The following is a 19,618-nucleotide window of genomic DNA, read 5'->3' on the forward strand; positions in this document are numbered from 1 at the left end:
GCGGCTGTGCGCTTAGTCATCCAGCTTCTTAAGTCACGATTAAGGGCTTGGCAAATGCCTTCATGGATCGCCCGGTTACCTCAAAGTCTCGCGGAATCTGCAAGTACTACAAGGAACCGAGAGGCTGCTTTGCAGGCAACAAGTGCAAGTTTCTTCATGACGAGCCAAATACTCGAAGCTTGACGCCCTACGACCAAGCAAAGACTTGTCGTTTCTATGCTCAGGGTGCGTCATTATCACCGTCTAGGTTCATCTTTCTGACCTACTCTCTAGGTTTTTGCAAGAGAGGCGACAAATGTTGGTTCAAGCACACTGCAAGACCTCGTAGTCCTGGCTTAGAGGACGAGGACGAGCCCTGTTCCATTTGTTTTGAACAACCTGTTACCTATGGCCTTCTCAGTGCGTCGTCGTGTTTTCTTTCACTTGTCCATTGCTGAGACCGTTCCAGTGGGTTGCAGTCACGTCTTTTGTATTTCAGTGCGTCAAACTCTTCACCTTGCCACTGAATACTGACGCCTCCTTGCAGTGTATCAAGCAATGGCGAGATTCATCCAAGCAGAATAGAGATCCGGGCCCATCCAAAGTCACCAAGCAATGCCCAATGTGTCGTGCTCCTTCCGCATACATCACGCCCTCATCCATCTTTTACAAGAATGAAGATCCCAGAAAGGAGAAGATCATAATTTCGTACAAGGAGAGCATGGCCAGGGTACCTTGCAGGTGTGTACCGCCATGGTATCTCGCCGATCCGGATTCATCAACTCCTATTCAGGTATTTCCAAGCATCCAAGATGGAAGATGCTACCAACCCATTTTGTCCCTTTGGCAAGGATTGCTTTTACCAACATTTGAACGAGGACGGGACTCCTCACGTTTTCACGCAGGGTGTTGATATGTGTATGAGGGTGCGTCACGTCGTTCGCTCATCTGACTAGATATTCAACAAATCACAGATTTATTCACGGCGTCGGGCGAGACCTGTTTTTTCGTTCCCTGGAAACTATTCGGACCCTGTTGAAATGATTGGATTGCTCATGGACACCATGGACAATCATTTTAACGACATGGGAACGTTTGAAGGCACGCTTGATGCTATGCGAGCAGAGTTGCGGCGATTGGGATTTGATAGTAACGATGCGCCGGTCCCTTTTCCTCCGGCAGAGGCCGTATCGCATCACATTGACTTACTCCGTCCTGTGCGTCCTGTTGGGTCTCAGACGCGACGACCACCTGTTTCAGTAAGCAGTGACTGCTAGCATGAATGGGCGTGAACTAAATGACTAGCGTGGATAGGACGAGACTATGCCGAACCTTGAACCAATTATTTCAAGCTCATCCCATGGAATCGTACAAGAGAAGGCGAGAGGAGAGATACACATGACAGCGACGACTCTATGCCTCCACTAGAGGACGTTAGTGACAGCGGCTCGGAAAGTGGTTGGAGCACTGAAGACGATGAAGATGACGATTTAGGTCGAGATGCAGTTCCGCCTTCTGGGTTTATGTTTAGGCCTGTTGAGACAGCTGTTACTTGGTCTGCGGGAATAGGTAGCGGCATGGACTTGGGTATCGACGTTGACGACGAGACTCCCGACGACACAGAAGATTCGGTGGACTCGACAGCAGATGGCGGGCAGTCTAGCACAGAAAATGGGCGACCGCCGTTTGTCACGGATGGACGAGGACGGGTAATTGGTGCAAGTGAGGAGGAGCAGGATAATGCTCTGTCACGATCGTTCTTTGGTCGTTTTTTCTTTTCTCGCTCATCGTAGTTTCGTGTTGCAGCATTGTAGAAATTATATTTGTAAAATATACAGACGTTCTAGTCACAGGCACCGTCTTTCCATCTCTCGTCCGTCTTTTCTAATGAACAATCAAACTGTGGCTTTCCGAGCTTCAAGTTGACCTCGTTGTGTCTCTCACACAACCACCGACTCAATCCTGCCCTGCTGCTAACGTCTGGTGGATGTGCCTCTATGTTCTTCCCAAAATCACTGGCGCAGTAGAAGCACGGGTACAGCACTGGGAGTGCTCTGAGTAGCGTGAGCATATTGGCGCGCTGGTTGGGCGTCGGACGGTCGGGATAGTAGGCGGCTGTGACATGGAGGAACGTCCACGTCGCGCGACCAAGCTGCTCGACGTCGGGAGGACATTCGGTTGGTGGTGTCACTGGCACTGTCGCAGCTGCAGCCGCCGTCGATGACGCGGTTTTTGTTGCTGTCGTGGGCGGTCTCCAGGCTCGAAACGCAGCGCCACTGCTACAGACTCTGCAGGGCTTGCCATCTGGGCCTATTACCATGCCTGGTGGAAGGGAGCCATCGTTCTGTGAAGGCGATCCCATGTTGGTTGGTAAGGCGAAAAAGGACCTTTGTCTGTGGCTGTGTAATTCGGCTCTGACCGTGACTACGATGTCGTCTGGATTCAGCTGGACAGGATGTGAGCCCGTCGTCTGTTCATTACTTCTGCTGCTCACCTCGTCTAGCTCGACCTCGCTGCTTTGTCTATTGGCAAGAGTTTTCCAAATGCTACTCTCAAGCAGATGTTCCCCAGCAATGTGCCGCTCAATCCGCTGATTACCTCGAGTGTCTACATGGTGACAAAGAGGTGAGCTTCATCTGTTGCCTCTGTCGCCTGGCTAATGCTCGACAAGGCTGCACGTACTGCTGCCATCGCTGCCGAAGCTACTCGTCAGGGCGCCGCAAAGGTCCAAGAGGCGGCAAAGGAGGAGGGTTTGCCCGTTGGCGTTGGCCTCATACAGCGCTCGTAGTTTGTGCAAACAATATCACTCCGAATATCTTTGAATCATCACTTTCAAAACCACAAATCACTGTACACATAACCTCCAAGAGATACTACAAGTCGAGAGGCTCAGGGTAAAATAACGATACAATACTTTCATCCCCTAATCTATCACATCCTTGGCTGAATCTTCACCAGAATCCAGCAAGCTATGGACAGACATTAGCATCAGAAAACTGAAGACCAAAAAGCACGCACCTGAACTGTTTCATCAGAGAACACTCGCCACCATTTTCCAGGTCAATGTTGTACGAGTAAAAGTAACCCTCAGAGGAAATTACCATAACCTGTGGCATCGTCCCACTCAGCGCAACTACACATCGTGCACCACTCGTCGGCAATCGCAAGAAAGCAAAGTCCCTGGACGGCTCCCACATCTCCGTTATGGTGTTGGGAAGATACCCGCCCATCGAATGTGATAGGCTCTTCGTGACCTGTAACGACTTCCTCCTCAGACTAGATGACACTCCACTGCCCTTCTTCTTCTCGATAAACGCCTCGTACCCTCCATCAAGCTGTGTTGTCTCCCTGCTGTCCACAGACTCTGCTGGACTCGCCATCCCATCTTTCCTCTGTGTGTTTCCGCCACCTAGCCGGAAGATGTGGACAGTGTCATGCGCTGAGCTCACCGCCAGCAGCGACGAAACCAAATTGAAATTGATCGAATAGATTCGTGCTTCGCGCGTCCCCCGGCGGAATTGATAGAGTTTCTCAGCACCCGGGATGCTCCAGACGCGAATAACAGTGCCCTTGTCGGAAGCAGTGGCCAAGAGAGTACCGGTGGAATTGATGGACAGAAAGGATATGGGCGATTTGTGAGCTTGAATAACATTCGCGACGGTGAGAGAGCGGGTAGAGAACAGCAGAACGTCGCCAGATTGTGTCTGCGGCTGCGAAGACGAGGCGACTGGTGGTGGCGCAGCGAGCGGTGATGTTGGTGAAGGTACAGGCGAAGGATACGCCAAGTACGAGCTGTCGGCCGACGGAGAAAGGGCACAAATGGCTGGGACCGTCAGTACACGCTTCCCATGAAAACACGCTGGAGCGTACCTTCAGGATTCGCCGTCGTTTCAATGACGTGTAACAGCCGCATGTTTGAAATATCGTATATGTAAATCTCGGTTTCCAGCACGATGACAAGCGTTTTCCTGTTCAGCTTGACGGCGAGAATTGACGACGGAAAAAGTAGCTCGCATATCATGGATTGCCTCTGCACTGAGTTGAGTGGCAATGAAGAAAAGGGCCAGTAGAAAGCACCTTTGTATTCACTATCTGCAGCTTCCTTGGACTTGAATGCGGTTGGTCTGCCGCTCCGACCAGGGCTATCAGTGACGTGCAGAACAGCATCTCTACTATGCCACGGGCACCATCATCTAGATACCAAATTCAGTAATAGACGACCACGATGTTCAGTGACCTACTCATCGTGTACACCCTTCCAAATGGCTCGCAGTTGGTGATGCTGTAGCCTCTCCGAGTGCCGACCGACACGCATCTAACAGATTCTAAGCGTTTTTGCAGGTACATTCGACTCGAACATTCAGAAACTCACGAGAAATCCTGATTGAAGTTAGCAAAGAGCATGTTGCTATTCGTCCGTTCAGTCATGGTGAGCAAGAGTGAAGGTATGCAGGGAAAGGGTAACTTGCCAAAATTGATCACATTGGCTTCCACGTGCGTGAAATTTTCCTTATTTGGTGTCCTGAGAGAATGTCATTTCTACAACTCTACACACATAGGCTGCTGAGCCCTGTAAAGAGACGACTCCTCTGCGCATTCCGTAAACATTTCAGATCGAGCTGCGCGCCCCACCGCGACCACAGATTCAAGTGAGGTTATCGATCCTGTGAGATTCAAAACAGGAAGTGAGCGCCATTCCGGTAACGTCTTCCCTGGCAAGTCCAACAAGACAGAAGGTTCAGTACCGTCCGTCAACTGCATCAGCGGGAGGAGAAACAAGTCTCGCTTCTCTTTCGAGCGGTCCTTCACATGGGAGCCAACTTCAAGGTGGTTCGTAGATAGCGAGACGAAATCAGCAAAGTTGGGATAAAGCATAACGTAGCCGCGAAGATATACCAGCTCGATAAAGTATTTCTTCCACGATTTTCTCCATTGGTTAGAGCGTACCTCGGGAACGATGGTAGCGTCGATTTTGAGAGATAGTTCGGAAAACCGGACCGACAGATAATCGTGGAATTCGCGCCAGTGTTCCGGGAAGTATACCGCGCCCCAGCTGCAAGGGATTTGTGAAAGGTATGGTGATGACACCGGCAATTCCAAGCTCTTGAAGAGAGCCCGTGCATCAAATTTTCTCCGTCCGTCGGAATGAAGTTCGATATGCTTTTGTTGATAAAGGCTGACACCGAAAAGTTGTGGTGACACATTACATTCCTCGCCGTAGCTGATTTATGTTAACTGGGTCCATGATCGAGGAAAATATTACCCACCGGTAGCGAAGGATGGTCATTTTGATCCATGCATAGAACAAGGGTGATAGTTCTACATCATCCTCAAGCAAAAGACCGTAGCTGTGATTCGAATTTGGATACCAAGATTCAACCACAGCAGGCAGCAGTCCTCCATGAATGACCCGATGGTGTATGAAGACGCTACCGTGAATCCATTGGAAATTGCGAGCCAGATGCACAGTAGCCTCATCGGACGATTGTTCCAAATTGATTCTCAGATCCAGTCGGTCGCCGTAGAATCTCCCGCTGGCGAACGAACTCAATAATCGAGCCAAGGAATGTGGTCTATCCTTAGTGATGACACTAACATCGACTTGTGGAATGTTCCAATCTAGTCGAGTGGTAAGATTTTGCATCGGGCAAATGAGAGAACGTACTTCGCCATTCAGAAAACGAAAGTGCCCCCATCCATACACAATAGGGTAGGTCCCGCCGAGGTAAACGCACTCTGGTAGCAGAGGTGGTCGCAAGTTCAAGTTCATTCAGAGATAATACAATATCTGGGGGACGGCCGAAGATGCGATAGACCTGTAAGGAGTAGTCCTGGGGTTCAGACAGAATGCTATATTGGATGACGCACGATCCATGACTGAACGACTGTTTTGAGGAAGGTGATGTGACGACCAGAGAATACACCGCGGCATATACCAGAAATCCCTTTCTTTGAAGCTGGCAAGGAACCGACGCAAATGTCTGCAGATCGCTCAAGGTTGGAAATAGGATGATGAACACCGGCTGAAGCTGACGATCCTCAACAACAGAGCAACGAGGAGTTGAATCAACGCTACTGTTACTGGGGAGATGAGGGATAGTTACGAGACTATCCAAGGCGCCAAAACCTTTTGGGGGTCTACACCAAGCGGGATCTTTCCCTGGAGAAAATGGTAGCACAACTCCGCCGTGTTCGCGATTAGTTATAAATGCGATGTGAGTTCCAAAGTCGCGCCAAAAGTGAGAATCGGAAGCGCGGCTGGTGGAGTATGCTAGAGTCCTCGGCATCACAAAAGGTGGCACTAAGTACGAAGCCTTCTCAGGCACTCGGGAAGGAGCAACGCATGATGTGCGAAAGCCTCTAGGTCCTACCGGGATAGAAGAATGGGGTGGATTGAGAAGTACAGCTCGAATTTCCACGCTTATGGTAGAGAGAGCAGTGTCATCGAGGAGTAAAACCCAATCGGTGACAACTTGCGATGCAACCCTGAGAACAGCCATCGCGCCATGTGCATCTCGCGGCCATATACGAAGGGAGAAATCCGGGTGATCTATACCATCCAGAGATGAAACGAAATCACGTATCAGAGATTGTGTCGCCGCAAGGTTAGATTCTGGCGTGACAAGAACAATTTCGCTTAGACGTGATGCGGATAAAAAAGGCAGGATCAGGTCGGTAAGTATTGGAATGGATGAAGGCAGAAAAGGGAGGACGGCCGTCAGCGAGTGCGGTTTCGACGATTCGAGACATATTGAGATGGACAGCGTATCGATGAGAAGGGGAAGGTGGGCCATTAGTTATAGGATTGCTTGGGCGTTGTCGAAAAAAAGTAAACCAGACGAAACACGGAAGAAATATTAAGAGAGGGACGGTGCGTTGTGAAATGAACGAATGCATTGAACAAAAGTTGGGAGGAGTCGAGGCAAAATCACAACACGCCAAAGCCGGCCCTAAACAAATCATGTGGCCTTGGCTCAGGCAAATGTCGTGACACGGACCCGTTGAACAATACACTCATCTGCCTCCGACTTCTATCCCAGCTGCTGACCATTTGCTATGCACCGAAGAGGAAACAAGTCCAAAAAGGCGCGTCATTTACTCTCGCTACCTACCATTTCAGTATTGAACTGTTGTCCTAGGTCCCTAATGTCAAATTACGTCCTGCACAACCGAAATCCTCTTCGTCGAAGCGAAAGGAAACTGAAGAGAAGCTATGGGCGGAGGAGACCCAGCTAGGAAGCGAGGACACGAGCTATATGGACCCTTGTCCGAGGCCGTTTTTGGGAATGGTCATATGTGCAACAGGAATCCAGGACAAGGCACGTCGTGTTCATCTGTACAATTCTCTATATTAACAGCGCCACCAGCCAGCCCTATTCAAGAAAGCCATAGAACTCGGTGCCCAGACCGCTTCAGCGTTTACAGATCGTGTCACCCACCTTGTGGCGAAAGATCATGGCGGAGCAAAATATAATGTACGTCCTATTCACCTTTCTGTGCCAGCCTTGATTTACACTGTCTAGTGCGCCCTGCAACTTAAGATACCAATACTACAGCCAAAGTGGATAACCGAGTGCCATGAGGTCTGGCTCCGAGGAGATGATTTTGACGTTCAAGAGGTGCGCGACCGCTTGTTAGTGTTGTCCTCTAATTCATAACGTACCTTGTAGAGCCTGGAGAAATATCGCCTACCAGTTTTCTCGGGGATCATTCTATCTATTTCAGGCATAACGGACTTGGAAAGACGGACGCAAATTAACCGGCTATTAATCCAACAGAAGGGCGTTTATGCCAAGGAACTCACACGACCAGTCAAGGTGACACATCTACTGTGTTCTGGCGACGATGAGACAGATAAGATGAAATATGCCGAAAAATTCAATCAAAATAAGGAAGCCAATATACATCTCGTGTGGGAAGAATGGTTTTGGGATTCGTTGGAGTTCGGCGGTGAGTATCCGCTTACGTAAGGTCTTCGTATCTCTGAAATCCATTGCAGGACGATTCGATGAGGAAACATATCAAGTCCGGCGCCCACGACCAGAACGCAAGTCTATTACTGAACGTTTGTATTTTAGCCACCTTGTCAAATCATCAATCTTACCCTTTTTTTTCTCTCACAGCCCCTGCTTCTTCTTCACCGGCTACGGACCCAGAGCCAACAATGTCTCTCCCTAATAATGTGGACGATGAAGAAGAGCCCGCCTCGATTAACCGCATACCTGCCGTAACTGTCAAAGTATGGCAGAGCCTTCTACAACACAGGGGATATGAGGTTTCGAGTGAAGGCCGTCTTGTTCGAAGTCCAATGAAATCACAGCCTACTAAACAACTTCTTGAGGACCGACCGTCCTCACCGACGGGCGAAAGCATTATCACCAAATTTCGGCGTGCCAACTCCTTTGCGCCTCCAAAACAGGGTTCTGGCGAAACTCCCTTCGCCCGGAGTAACTCTGAGCCTGTTGCTGGACCTTCGTCAATTGCGACTACTTCGACGTTATTTACAGGGATCAAGTTTTGTGCTCTTGGAGAAGCCAAGTCAGCATCTGTTAAAGACGCGATCGAGCGCTCTGGTGGCAGCCTCACTTCAGAAGAGGATGATGCGGACTATATCCTCGTTCGCCTCGTCAGGTAAAGTGTTTTTCTCTTCCTTGATATCACTGTCTCATCGTAATCATAGCGGCAGTAAATTTTTTCGCTCGGAGATGGATCCGGAACAGAGAAAGAAGTATCGCACGGAATGCTGGCTTGAGAGGTCTATATTTGAGGAGAGACTTTGTGATCCTGAAGATCATGTATCATTCTCACCTCTCGGAATCGAAGTGCCTGTACCTAGTGAGTTTACTGATCTAGTGTCCGGTATCGGTACCATTGACGATATGTGCATTTAGATGCCGAAAAGGTACTTATCAGTTTTTCTGGCTTGGATGAATCGGAAGCCTATTTCACCCGCCGTCTTGTGCGAGCGCTCGGCATGACTCTAGCACCTGTATTTTCCCGCCAAGCGACTCACCTTCTGTGTCCTTCCGCTACGGGGGCAAAATATGACAAAGCGCGCGAATGGGGCGTACCCGTTATACATATGGGATGGCTGGCAGAGGCTGTGCGTATAGGCAGTGTCCCAGACGTGCCTGTTTTCCTAGTCGCGTCTATGAGTACCGATAAAAAGGGGAAGGGGAAGGCTGATGACGATTCAGCAATGGTTGATATTACCAACGGTAAGCTCCAGCTCAATGCTTATTACATGACATTCATATCCTGTGTCAGCAACCAAGCTAGGGACGGAACCGCCTTCACAATCTTCAGCGAGGGGACAGAAAGGTCTGGGCTCCGACCTTGAGCCATCAGGATTTCAACAAGCCTTGGAAGCGTGTCCGCAATCTTCGTTTCGACGCCCGCAGGATGCTCCTGTTATATCACCACCAGAACCTTCGTTCGGTAAACCTCGCAGCGGACTACTGAGCTCTAACATTCCGGGGTCAGTGGAACGGGAACAAACGCCTGTTTTCAGTATTCCATTACCCATCATACCGTCTGGAGGCGGAGATTCTGTACCAAAACCGTCGTCGGTCCACACGAGTCCCCCCAATCTACTTGGGAAGCGAAAATCAGAAGAAGGTCCAGTAGTGGAGAAGCGATTGCGTCCCCGTTTGAGGTCGAGACCGAGGTCGAGGCAAGAGTCCGCGCGAGATATCGCTGTTGAGGTGGCCGCATTGACTGACAGAGTGGCTGGCTTTGATGAGGCGTTTGACGAACTTGGTGGTGAAGGATTGGACAGCGACGTGGTAGGAAGCACAACGAAAGTTGGCGCACTGGAAAGTATGCGGGTGATGTACGAAGATCCCGGCCAACGCGAGGAGAAACGGAAGCTCTTGAATCTATTGAGCGGTGGAAATATGCAAGAACTAGGTACTACCTCTAAAGGTCAGACCCGAGCAAGTGGACGGAAGCGCTCGAGGGTTGCTGGCGTTTGAGATCTTTATTGCTATTTATTTATTTCTGTCTCATCTTTGAATGAAGACGTGGATGTAATTGCGTAGTATACACCAAGGGCCAGCGGTTTCGGCACCCCGAGGATATGGTAGAAGAGATTGCAAAGTACAGTACTCAGCACATAAGTTATACCTCATTCCTAGCTTCTAGGGCCTCTAACCGAGCTACTTGTCTGTGTTTCGTGAGATCCACGAAAAAACATCAATGATAAATGGAACATACCGATCTCTAACCGCTTCCTGCCACCTCTGCAATTTTGCAATCTCGTTCACTTGGAATCCATAGATTCTTGGCCTATACCTGTCGGCTTTGAGCGCGACACTGGCAGTGCTGATGCCTTCTCCTCCGTCACTCGCAACAACTTCTTGCACTTCTTCCCGAACCCCCCTTCTTCGTCTTCCCGAAGAATCCACACCTTCACGAGAGCTTGTAGCGCCTTCTGTTGGTGGACCAGTCTTGGGAGGAATTAATGTGGGGTATACCAAGAACAGGAGGTGGGGAAATGTCGTTCCAAAGTAGGCACCATCAATAGATCCATGTCGGGACGACTTGGGTGAGTATATATCTTCACAACGTCCACAATATAGCTTGACGGACTTTTCGTACGGAACATCGGTTAAACCTACGGGAAGAAGAGGTTGCTGTTGGCAGAGAACACGTGGACATCGTCCGAATTCGATGCGTTTGTACTTTTCGAGCTATAGTAAAGGATTATTGTATGAAGAACCAAGGATGTTCCAAGTGAACCAACCATTTTGGCTAGGCCTCGTGTCGTAACGATCCATCTAGCGTGTATGAGGCCGTACAAAAGTCTAGCTTGAACATCAAGTGAGGCGCGGAAGTCGTCTTGAATGTCATCATCTGCGACAAGACTCAGCGCTGCTTCCCTACGAGGAACGAGAAGGAGACCCACCAAGATTGTCAGTGATAAGGTCTAAAGCCTGAGGGTAGTTGACGATCTCGTTGTTCAGCCCAGTCAGGTTGAATCGGTCCAGAATGAAGTCTTCATCCACTTCGCAGAAGTACTCGTTACCCTTGGAGGATAAAAACCAAGATATCCACTGTACAGAGGGTTAATATAATCGAGGAAACTCAAATACATTGGGACATGCCGAGCTGAAGGCTGTTGAGACAAGGATAGTAATGGGTGTAAGAAATCATACCTGGAGTAATCCGAGTCGGATCCCGTTGAGATCTCCTCCACTGCACGATGAAGCATGGTAGTCAGTGTTCACGACGGTGCTAGGCAGACACGAACTTGCGAAGAACAACAACTGTGTAGGAGTAGGAGGAAGAGGTGATAGTAACGTTATCGTCACGTCACACCCTTGATTTCTGCCCAATAATTTTTGGAACTTTTTTGCATCAGAACTTCAATGGTCGAATCACGGCTGGTCGATGCAAAGGCCTACATTTACTTCCTTTTCGCACCTCCTCGACGCGCGTCTTCTTCGTGCTCTTGCCGACATGGGCTTCGCCCGTCCCACTCTGGTACAAGCAAAAGCGATTCCATTAGCTCTCGAGAGCAAAGATATCTTAGCTCGTGCTCAGACTGGAAGTGGAAAGACTGCTGCATATTGCATACCCATCGCACAGAAGATACTCAATGCAAAAAGTGTGGGTGAGCTTCAATGGCATTCTCCTGGAAGTGTCGTTGATAATATTGAATACAGTCTCTGGACAGAGAGGATGTCTCGTACCAGGCAACTCGGGCCTTAATTTTGGTTCCAACCAGAGAATTAGCCCAACAGGTCACCACCTCACTGAAGGATATATTAAGGTATTGTGAAAAAGAAATCACCTGTGTCAATATCTCTGCCGGGACGACCTCGCATCTACAACGGTGAATCTTGCCCACTTTTAAGTTCTAGGACGACAAATAACGTCGAATCTTAGGACTCTTCTGTCGGACAAACCTGACATCGTGGTCGCTACACCAACTCGGGCATTAGTACTCCTTCAATCCAAGGTAAGCGTTTTCTGACACCTTCTACACGAAGCTGAAGTTTTCCAGTCGCTGTCTTTGGCTGCTCTGGAGTCGCTGGTCATTGACGAGGCAGATCTTATTCTTTCTTATGGCCATGATGAAACCGTTCGGCAGATATTCAGCGGAATGTATCTACCAAAAGTATTTCAATCATTCCTTATGAGCGCCACTATGACAGAAGACGTCGAACTTCTGAAAGGGTTAACATTGCGCAGTCCAGTTAGTTCATACTTCTATGAGCCTCAAACATCTATCTCACCTTCTCTGCAGGCCATACTGAAATTAGAACAGGGCGAAGATGAAGCCGCCAATTTGACGCAATACTCCGTCAAGTGCGATAAATGTTCCATGCCCAAGTTCTTGAAATCTAATCGGTTTTCAGATGCTCAGAAGTGGACAAATTCCTCCTCACATACGTTATCCTGAAACTCAAGCTCATCAAAGGAAAATGCATTTTATTTGTCAATGATGTAGACCGGAGCTATCGGCTCAAACTCTTTCTTGAGCAGTTTTCCATCAAAAGCTGTGTCCTCAACTCGGAGCTCCCGCTAAACTCGAGGTGAGTAGATGGTATACGTGTTGGACACCCGGTTTGACGGGACAAACAGATATCATACGGTGCAGGAATTCAACAAAGGTGTCTATGACTATATAATCGCCACTGATGAAAGTGGAACCCATGGAGCAGACCAAGACTCCGAAGATGATGGTGATGATGATGATGATGATGATGATGATGAGGAGGAGGAGGAGGAAGAGCCCAATGATAAGAATGAAGAAGCTGAACAACAGTGTACGATTCTTTTCGAGTGTTGTAACTAATTGCTCATCGCGTTACAGTTACATCTACTCAACGAGAATTGAAGCCTTCATCCGAAGAGCCGCCAGCAGCTATCGGTTCCTCAAGCTCCTTGCACAAACGCAAACGATCTTCTCCAGAGCCTAGCCAGAAGCCCAGGAAACGAAGATCCCGAAAAGATGGAGGCGACAAAGAATACGGAGTAACCCGTGGAATCGATTTTGTCGACGTCGCCTGTGTCCTAAATTTTGACCTGCCAGGCAGTTCACGATCATATACCCATCGCATAGGACGCACTGCGCGCGCTGGACGGACAGGCATGTCATTGTCATTTGTGGTTCCACAAGACCAGTGGGGAAAAAACAAAGTCGTGGGATGCCTGCCAAGTGCTAAACGGGATGTCACGATATTTGAAAGAATTGAGCAAGAGCAAGCGGCAAGAGGCAGCAAGATCAAAGACTACGTTTTTGACATGAAACAGGTTGAGGCGTTCAGGTATAGAATGGAAGATGCCCTACGCTCAGTCACAAGGACGGCAATTCGAGAAGCTAGAATGAAGGAGTTGAAGACAGAAATACTGAATTCGGATAAACTGAAAGTAAGTTTTGTCCTCTTTTGTCTCTTACACACTCACTGTCTCTATTGAAGGCCCACTTTGAAGACAATCCTCTTGACCTAGAATATCTACGACATGACAAAGTGTTACATCCAACTCGAATCCAGCCTCACATGAAGCATGTGCCAAAATATCTCCTTCCGCGGGTTGCCCCTGTGAATGGAACGGCGGAAGGAGAGACGACAGCGGACAAATCGGTTGGTTTCGTTGGCTTCAAGAAGAACAATCGAGATGGATCACGGCACCGAGGGCGTGGTCGGGGACGCGGTGGTGGCGGACGAGGGGGGAGAAAGAAGTCGGATCCTTTGAAGAAATTTGGTCGGTAGACATGGACGTTTTGATTGACTACATCTCCCATTTGTTTCCTTCTGATGATGGCTCATTGCGGTTGGTATGGACCTGTGTCGGTTTAGGGTGTAGGGGTCGCGTTCCAAAAATGGAATTCTACTGATCCCTCATGATCGTGGTCATAGTGACATCATCGCTCTCGCGTATATGAATAGTGTGTTTGCTGGCGATTTGATTGCCTCCTTACTTTGAACCACGACCACCTCATCGATTTCGAACATCCTTCCGTTGTGTAGCACGATGGCCAAGGGTCGCAAAGCCGCTCAAGGCAAGAACAAGCCTACCGTTTCCATTCCCAAGAGGAGCCAGGCTTCACCATCGGAAACCCCGTTGTCGAATAGCCCCGTCACTCCGATAACACCCAAGACGCCCGCCGACGAAGGCATAGAATTCTTCCAGGCTGATGCTGTCCCCGGAGAATCGCCTATACATGTTTACGAATTACGACTTGATGTGGATGGCGGGCCCTACAAGGACAGCTCGGTGAGCATGATGTCCTTGAATAATCGCGTTTCTATTCACTAACAGTGCTTTTATAGTACATTCGTCTCCCCTCTGCTTATTCCCCGTACATTTTACGCGTCTCCATGAATGCCGGAACCCCCGCAGCAAGGAACGGCGTATTCAAGACCAACTTTCCTCTAGACGGCGGCCAATTCAATCGCGACCATTTTTGCGAGCGGAAGTAAGCCTTTTCACGCGCATATATGCGCCTTTCTTCATGATGCAAATAGTAAAATCCACTTCTTAGGCTTCCTTCGGACTTTTCAAAACCTATCCAAGTCGATTTACCCATTTCTCACGCCGGAGCATTCGTCTTCTGGGTGGAGTATGATGGCGGAAATGCTGGAGAGCGTATCAAGGGCAGAGAAGGCTATTTCAACATCGATCCAGTTTTGCGCATCAAATCACGCTCGCCTATCCTTGCTTCTGACCTCACACCTTTGCCTGCCGGCTCGGGGGCCTCTGTCCAAAATGAAATGGTCAACTTGCCTTTAGACGGATTGTCCATCCTTACCGTCGTATCCAAATGGATGGGCCCCATGTCTGACTGGCCAAAGCATTTCCAAGAGGCTCAAGAGCGGGGGTACACGATGTTACATTACACACCTTTACAAGAACGAGGTGAAAGTGACAGTCCTTACTCAATTCGCGAGCAGCTCAAGTACGATCCTGCCATGTTTGGGGAAAAACGTGGTACCGACGGTGGAAAGGCACAAGTGGAAACTATTCTGAAGATGGCACGAGAGCAGTATGGTCTCCTGAGCTTGACGGATGTAGTGTTGAACCATACTGCTAACGACAGTCCTTGGCTGGCTGATCATCCCGAAGCAGGTACGCTGTTCCGACTCCTCGCGCGCCTCAGCTAATTTCTCCCATAGGTTTCAGCCCGGCAAACTCACCTCACTTGACGCCTGCTTTAGAACTTGACACTGCAATGATCGAATTTTCGGGCGCTCTGCAGTCGAAAGGTCTTCCTACTCAAGTCAAGTCTGCTCAAGATGTGGATACTCTTATGAGAGAGTTCGAAGATGTCGTCAGAAACCTGAATTTCTGGCAGTACTATGTCCTTGACCCGAAACGCGAACGGGATTCCGTCAAGTCAGCTTTTGACTCTAAGCAAATCATCCCATGGTCTGGAGCGAACGTTGGAGGGAAATCGGTTGTCGTGCTGGCGGAGATTCTTCGTTCTGAGGACAAGATCGTTGGTTTGGGAAAACTGGCTTCACGATTTGGTGTCCACGTCGAGCCCGGTGTTGCGGCCGGTTTCGTGAAGGCAGCTTTCAGTGACGTTCATGATATCAGCGCTCTTTCTGACGCTTGGGTTCGTATTGTGGACGTTATTAATGTGCCCTTGTACGAGGAATGGGAGGATGATACTCGGGTAGCTTTGTCCAGTGTCAAGAACAGACTAAAGTACACACGACTGGATGAGCATGGGCCTCGATTGGGCGAGATCTCCAAAACGTAAGGACAGAATCCTCGCGCTCTTTCAACTAACTTATACTTCGTTTAGGTCGCCGCTTGTTGAACCCTATTTTACTCGTCTTGCCAAGTCTGACACAGATCCTCGCGTGTACTCTTTGGCCAACAACGGTTGGATATGGGCTGCAGATCCTTTACAGAATTTTGCTCTTCTTCCCTCTAAGGCGTATCTCCGCCGGGAAGTCATCGTCTGGGGTGATTGTGTTAAACTGCGCTATGGTAACGGGCCAGACGATAATCCATGGCTTTGGTCCCATATGACTCAATATGTTACTTCTTTGGCGAAGACATTCGACGGTTTCCGCATTGATAACTGTCATTCTACTCCTCTTCACGTTGGTGTCTGGATGTTGGATGCGGCTCGTGTCGTTAATCCAAATCTCTACGTCTGCGCTGAGCTTTTTACCGGCAACGAAGAGATGGACCTCTTATTTGTGAAACGTTTGGGCGTCAACAGCTTGATCAGAGAAAGCGGAAATGGCTGGGATCCAAAGGAATATTCTAGATTGTTATATAGACATGGCGTCGGAAAGCCAGTCGGTAAGCGGTCACCTCTCTACGCGCTCTCCGTTCTAAGGTTTCTATTGCAGGTTCTATGGATGGCGCATGTCTGACGAGCTTGGAAGAGATTGCATCGCCCACCGGCAAAGGACCTGTTCGAAAGGCTGTTGTGAGACCGTTGAATGGTTCCATGCCACACGCTTTGCTGTACGACCTCACACACGATAACGAGTCGTACATGGACAAGCGCTCCGCAGAAGATGCTTTGTCGACTGGAGCTCTTTCCACGTTTAGCTATTCAGCAATAGGATCCGTCAAAGGGTTTGATGACCTGTATCCGAAGTTGTTGAATCTAGTCGGTGAGACGAGGAAATACGAGATCACAGGACTCGGAGAAGGCAGTGGTATCGCCAAAGTCAAACGGGTTCTCAATTCTCTTCATCTTGAAATGGTCTTGGGAGGTTACGAAGAAGGTCATGTACATCAGGAAGGAGACGTAAGCCTTCGTCTTCCCATATACCATGACATATTGAGAGCTTTTGTGCAGTACATTGTTCTTTCGCGTGTCCAACCTGGAACTCAAAAAGGATATCTCCTCGTCGCTCATACGGCCTTCCATAAAGGGTCAAAGGACCGAGGCCATAGTACGTTCTGCATTATTGTTAGGAGCTTCATTCGTACTGATGTTCAAATAGTATCACCTATCAAACTGCGAAGAACGAAAGTCAACTTTGTTTTAGGTGCCAGTGTTGACATTCAGTCGTATGAAATTCCCAGCGATCCTACGACCCTCAAAGGATTACCTGCTAAGATCGTCGAGATGCCTCCTGTGGATGTTTCCGAAGGCCATGACCACGAAGGTCCATATTCTGAGATCACCGTTCCTGAATACTTCCCGCCAGGTAGTGTCATGCTGTTTAGGACGTATCTGAAAGAACACGACGCATCTTTGGATGCATTCTGTGCCTCTGGTGCGCAGGAAGTGTTTGGCGCACTCGATCTCGTTGAATTGAACGTTGTCTTGCACCGTGCGGATGGAGAAGAACGCGATGCGACCGGCGGAGAGTTTGGTGCATACGAGGTACCAGGGCTGGGAAAGTTGGTATATTGTGGCCTTGAAGGCTGGATGCACCCCCTGAGGCATATTATGCGATACAACGATCTCGGTCATCCATTATGCGGCCATTTGAGAGATGGATCGTGGGCTTTAGATTATGTTCATGCTCGTTTGTTCAAGTATGTCTTTGATGTTCTTGCCGAACACCGCTGACCTTGTCCTGCACAGACAAGCTGACAAAATGCCTAAAATCAAAAAAGCAGCCGAATGGTTCCGTGAAAGGTCTGAACGTGTCAAGGCCACTGTCCCTCCTTTCTTACGCCCGAAATATTTCGCGCTCGTCGTTTCGGAGGCGTACAAAGCTTCACGGCGGTCTGTGGTTGAACAATGCTCCGAGTTCATTTCGAACGGACATGATTTCACCCAAGACCTGGCGTTGTGTGCAGTTCAAATGTACGGCATCGTACAATCTGCGTCTCTCGATCCTGGAGTTGTCACTCCGTCGTTAGCAGCAGGCCTTCCTCATTTCGCAGCAGGTTGGGCGAGATGCTGGGGTCGTGACGTTTTCATATCACTCCGAGGTTTGTTCCTGACGACCGGAAACTATGATGCCGCCAGAACGCATATTCTGGCGTTCGCTTCAACACTGAAACACGGTTTGATACCAAATCTCTTAGATTCGCTTCGCAGCCCTAGGTCAGTCATTGATGCATCGTAGAAATTATTTGGCTCATCTTCATCCAGATACAATTCCCGAGATTCGCCATGGTGGATGCTTCAAAACATTCAAGATTATGTTACCAGTGCTCCAGATGGACTGTCTCTTCTCTCTGAGAAGGTCAAACGTCGGTTCCCGAAGGACGACACCTGGGTACCTTGGGACGATGCGCGCGCATACGCCTACTCGACTACGATTGCCGAGACCATACAAGAAATTCTCCAGCGGCACGCGGATGGCATTCACTTCAGAGAGTACAACGCAGGTCCTAACCTCGACATGCAAATGAGAGACGAAGGATTCAATATTGACATTAAGGTCGATTGGAGTACGGGAATGATCTTTGGAGGAAATCGTTACAACTGTGGGACGTGGATGGATAAGATGGGGGAGTCCGTTAAGGCTGGAACCAAGGGTATCCCAGGGACTCCCAGAGACGGTGCGCCTGTCGAAATCACCGGGCTCCTAAAGAGCGCACTTCGTTGGTTGGATCAACTATACAAAACAGGGAAATTCCCTTTTGAAGGTGTTCGTGCAACTAGTCAGTGTCTTCTTTCATCGGATTCCGTTCCCCTCGAATACTGATATTTTTTCAGTCGACGGCAAGGAGCGTCTAGTCACATACAAGCAATGGTCAGATCTCATTCAATCATCATTCGAAAAATGCTATTACGTTCCTCTCGGTGAGATGCTTATATTCATCGTACTCCTCGAATCGTCGGCTAACCAATCCTCGGTAGATCCATGCGCTGATACCGAGTACAACGTCACATCTAAACTGGTAAACCGGCGAGGTATATATAAGGACGTGTATGGATCTGGAGCCGGCAGGGAGTGGTCCGACTATCAACTGAGGCCTAACTTTCCTATTGCTATGGTGGTTGCTCCTGAGTTATTCGATGCTCAGCATGCTCTAGACGCGCTAAAAATTGCCGAGGAAGTTCTTCGGGCACCGCTCGGTATGAAGACTTTGGATCCGAATGACTTTCAATACCGGCCAGTCTACGACAACTCGAACGATTCGAATGACGCGTCCATCGCAAAGGGACTGAATTATCACAATGTGAGCGCACTCTAATGCCACATTGACGGATTCTGATATTCTGTACAGGGACCTGAATGGGGATGGCCTCTTGGTTTCTTTTTGAGAGCGTATCTTGATTTCGACGGCCGTATCGGAGAGGGCAAAACGGTATGAATTGTCATCGTTCTCTGGCGTTGCCTACTAAGTTGCCTGACAGGATATTAAGCGTACTCTACATCATTTGCATCAAATTCTGTTGACGCCACGTCAACACATCCGCAGCGATCCTTGGGCGGGGATACCTGAGCTAACGAACAAGGACGGACAATACTGCCACGATTCTTGCAATACCCAAGCATGGAGCGCAAGCACTTTGTTAGACTTTTTAGAGGATGTGCATAACTTGGGGGCAAAGTAGACGCGACGACCTGAACTTTTCTTTTCCATTTGTAAACTTTTGATGAACTGTAACGTAGAGGACTTATTCGAACCAGTGTCCAGTAGAGTTAGTAACGGAACCGGATAATCGGACCGAATAACTAAGCATTACTAAGGCAGTTCGGGCTCATAAGTAAGCTGGGGTCCTTCCTTTCCTTTTCCCTAGTCGCAC

At 49.0% G+C, this 19,618-nt stretch overlaps 10 protein-coding genes across 10 annotated transcripts; 6 read left to right on the forward strand and 4 right to left on the reverse strand.

Annotated features, from left to right (window-relative positions):
- Window positions 1-62: 62 nt before the first annotated feature.
- EV420DRAFT_1271047 (uncharacterized protein) lies at window positions 63-935 on the forward strand (the record flags this gene model as incomplete). The annotated part of the gene is made up of 5 exons (XM_060467616.1): window positions 63-225; window positions 274-399; window positions 449-477; window positions 527-720; window positions 773-935. 5 exons carry the CDS (start codon window positions 63-65, stop codon window positions 933-935), a joined length of 675 nt encoding a protein of 224 aa, XP_060329934.1.
- A 108-nt stretch (window positions 936-1,043) lies between these two features.
- Window positions 1,044-1,817, forward strand: EV420DRAFT_1546671 (uncharacterized protein; the record flags this gene model as incomplete). The annotated part of the gene is made up of 2 exons (XM_060473309.1): window positions 1,044-1,238; window positions 1,332-1,817. The coding sequence occupies 2 exons, from the start codon at window positions 1,044-1,046 to the stop codon at window positions 1,770-1,772; spliced, it is 636 nt and encodes a 211-aa protein (XP_060329935.1). The 3' UTR covers window positions 1,773-1,817.
- Window positions 1,616-2,375, reverse strand: EV420DRAFT_470670 (ERV/ALR sulfhydryl oxidase domain-containing protein). The gene has a single exon (XM_060482258.1). It carries the CDS (start codon window positions 2,339-2,341, stop codon window positions 1,823-1,825), a length of 519 nt encoding a protein of 172 aa, XP_060329936.1. The 5' UTR covers window positions 2,342-2,375; the 3' UTR covers window positions 1,616-1,822.
- A 33-nt stretch (window positions 2,376-2,408) lies between these two features.
- On the forward strand, window positions 2,409-2,767 carry EV420DRAFT_1643497 (uncharacterized protein; the record flags this gene model as incomplete). The annotated part of the gene is made up of 3 exons (XM_060477523.1): window positions 2,409-2,436; window positions 2,483-2,604; window positions 2,651-2,767. The coding sequence occupies 3 exons, from the start codon at window positions 2,409-2,411 to the stop codon at window positions 2,765-2,767; spliced, it is 267 nt and encodes an 88-aa protein (XP_060329937.1).
- Window positions 2,768-2,902: 135 nt separating this feature from the next.
- EV420DRAFT_1620891 (WD40 repeat-like protein) lies at window positions 2,903-4,407 on the reverse strand (the record flags this gene model as incomplete). The annotated part of the gene is made up of 6 exons (XM_060475628.1): window positions 2,903-2,948; window positions 2,998-3,802; window positions 3,850-4,009; window positions 4,057-4,172; window positions 4,221-4,294; window positions 4,352-4,407. The coding sequence occupies 6 exons, from the start codon at window positions 4,405-4,407 to the stop codon at window positions 2,903-2,905; spliced, it is 1,257 nt and encodes a 418-aa protein (XP_060329938.1).
- Window positions 4,271-6,500, reverse strand: EV420DRAFT_1546677 (uncharacterized protein). The gene is made up of 5 exons (XM_060473310.1): window positions 5,645-6,500; window positions 5,247-5,598; window positions 4,449-5,200; window positions 4,352-4,387; window positions 4,271-4,294 (listed from the first exon to the last, which is right to left on the reverse strand). The coding sequence occupies exons 1-3, from the start codon at window positions 6,477-6,479 to the stop codon at window positions 4,519-4,521; spliced, it is 1,869 nt and encodes a 622-aa protein (XP_060329939.1). The 5' UTR covers window positions 6,480-6,500; the 3' UTR covers window positions 4,271-4,294; window positions 4,352-4,387; window positions 4,449-4,518.
- A 486-nt stretch (window positions 6,501-6,986) lies between these two features.
- On the forward strand, window positions 6,987-10,138 carry EV420DRAFT_470883 (uncharacterized protein). Its single transcript, XM_060482260.1, has 10 exons — window positions 6,987-7,065; window positions 7,119-7,298; window positions 7,351-7,454; window positions 7,503-7,598; window positions 7,650-7,929; window positions 7,979-8,044; window positions 8,103-8,610; window positions 8,660-8,814; window positions 8,871-9,197; window positions 9,247-10,138. The coding sequence occupies exons 2-10, from the start codon at window positions 7,193-7,195 to the stop codon at window positions 9,951-9,953; spliced, it is 2,349 nt and encodes a 782-aa protein (XP_060329940.1). The 5' UTR covers window positions 6,987-7,065; window positions 7,119-7,192; the 3' UTR covers window positions 9,954-10,138.
- On the reverse strand, window positions 10,099-11,191 carry EV420DRAFT_1643501 (casein kinase II, regulatory subunit; the record flags this gene model as incomplete). Its single annotated transcript, XM_060477524.1, has 6 exons — window positions 10,099-10,144; window positions 10,195-10,670; window positions 10,724-10,833; window positions 10,886-11,033; window positions 11,073-11,088; window positions 11,136-11,191. 6 exons carry the CDS (start codon window positions 11,189-11,191, stop codon window positions 10,099-10,101), a joined length of 852 nt encoding a protein of 283 aa, XP_060329941.1.
- A 179-nt stretch (window positions 11,192-11,370) lies between these two features.
- Window positions 11,371-13,700, forward strand: EV420DRAFT_1620894 (P-loop containing nucleoside triphosphate hydrolase protein; the record flags this gene model as incomplete). Its single annotated transcript, XM_060475629.1, has 9 exons — window positions 11,371-11,589; window positions 11,646-11,815; window positions 11,869-11,941; window positions 11,987-12,178; window positions 12,230-12,291; window positions 12,342-12,518; window positions 12,568-12,752; window positions 12,800-13,356; window positions 13,407-13,700. The coding sequence occupies 9 exons, from the start codon at window positions 11,371-11,373 to the stop codon at window positions 13,698-13,700; spliced, it is 1,929 nt and encodes a 642-aa protein (XP_060329942.1).
- A 198-nt stretch (window positions 13,701-13,898) lies between these two features.
- Window positions 13,899-19,458, forward strand: EV420DRAFT_470836 (glycoside hydrolase family 13 protein). The gene is made up of 13 exons (XM_060482259.1): window positions 13,899-14,205; window positions 14,262-14,407; window positions 14,474-15,057; window positions 15,105-15,690; window positions 15,740-16,248; window positions 16,299-16,853; window positions 16,905-17,445; window positions 17,495-17,962; window positions 18,011-18,525; window positions 18,581-18,667; window positions 18,725-19,047; window positions 19,096-19,176; window positions 19,226-19,458. Exons 1-13 carry the CDS (start codon window positions 13,963-13,965, stop codon window positions 19,424-19,426), a joined length of 4,839 nt encoding a protein of 1,612 aa, XP_060329943.1. The 5' UTR covers window positions 13,899-13,962; the 3' UTR covers window positions 19,427-19,458.
- The last annotated feature ends 160 nt before the right edge of the window (window positions 19,459-19,618 follow it).

Source organism: Desarmillaria tabescens, assembly GCF_030435595.1.
Source record: "Desarmillaria tabescens strain CCBAS 213 chromosome Unknown EV420scaffold_20, whole genome shotgun sequence".
NCBI lineage: Eukaryota > Fungi > Basidiomycota > Agaricomycetes > Agaricales > Physalacriaceae > Desarmillaria > Desarmillaria tabescens.

What these genes read in the sequence shown, in the direction of transcription:
- EV420DRAFT_1546677 (XM_060473310.1), bottom strand. Translation starts at nt 6,479, where the DNA reads ATGGCTGTTCTCAGGGTTGCATCGCAAGTTGTCACCGATTGGGTTTTA. An exon ending in TTCGTTTTCTGAATGGCGAA is followed by an intron (nt 5,599 to 5,644) that starts GTACGTTCTCTC and finishes CCACTCGACTAG; the next exon opens with ATTGGAACATTCCACAAGTC. An exon ending in ATGACCATCCTTCGCTACCG is followed by an intron (nt 5,201 to 5,246) that starts GTGGGTAATATT and finishes AACATAAATCAG; the next exon opens with CTACGGCGAGGAATGTAATG.
- EV420DRAFT_470836 (XM_060482259.1), top strand. Translation starts at nt 13,963, where the DNA reads ATGGCCAAGGGTCGCAAAGCCGCTCAAGGCAAGAACAAGCCTACCGTT. An exon ending in TGGCGTCGGAAAGCCAGTCG is followed by an intron (nt 16,249 to 16,298) that starts GTAAGCGGTCAC and finishes TTTCTATTGCAG; the next exon opens with GTTCTATGGATGGCGCATGT. An exon ending in GTCAAAGGACCGAGGCCATA is followed by an intron (nt 16,854 to 16,904) that starts GTACGTTCTGCA and finishes ATGTTCAAATAG; the next exon opens with TATCACCTATCAAACTGCGA.
- EV420DRAFT_470670 (XM_060482258.1), bottom strand. Translation starts at nt 2,341, where the DNA reads ATGGGATCGCCTTCACAGAACGATGGCTCCCTTCCACCAGGCATGGTA.
- EV420DRAFT_470883 (XM_060482260.1), top strand. Translation starts at nt 7,193, where the DNA reads ATGGGCGGAGGAGACCCAGCTAGGAAGCGAGGACACGAGCTATATGGA. An exon ending in ATGATTTTGACGTTCAAGAG is followed by an intron (nt 7,599 to 7,649) that starts GTGCGCGACCGC and finishes CGTACCTTGTAG; the next exon opens with AGCCTGGAGAAATATCGCCT. An exon ending in ATCCTCGTTCGCCTCGTCAG is followed by an intron (nt 8,611 to 8,659) that starts GTAAAGTGTTTT and finishes TCGTAATCATAG; the next exon opens with CGGCAGTAAATTTTTTCGCT.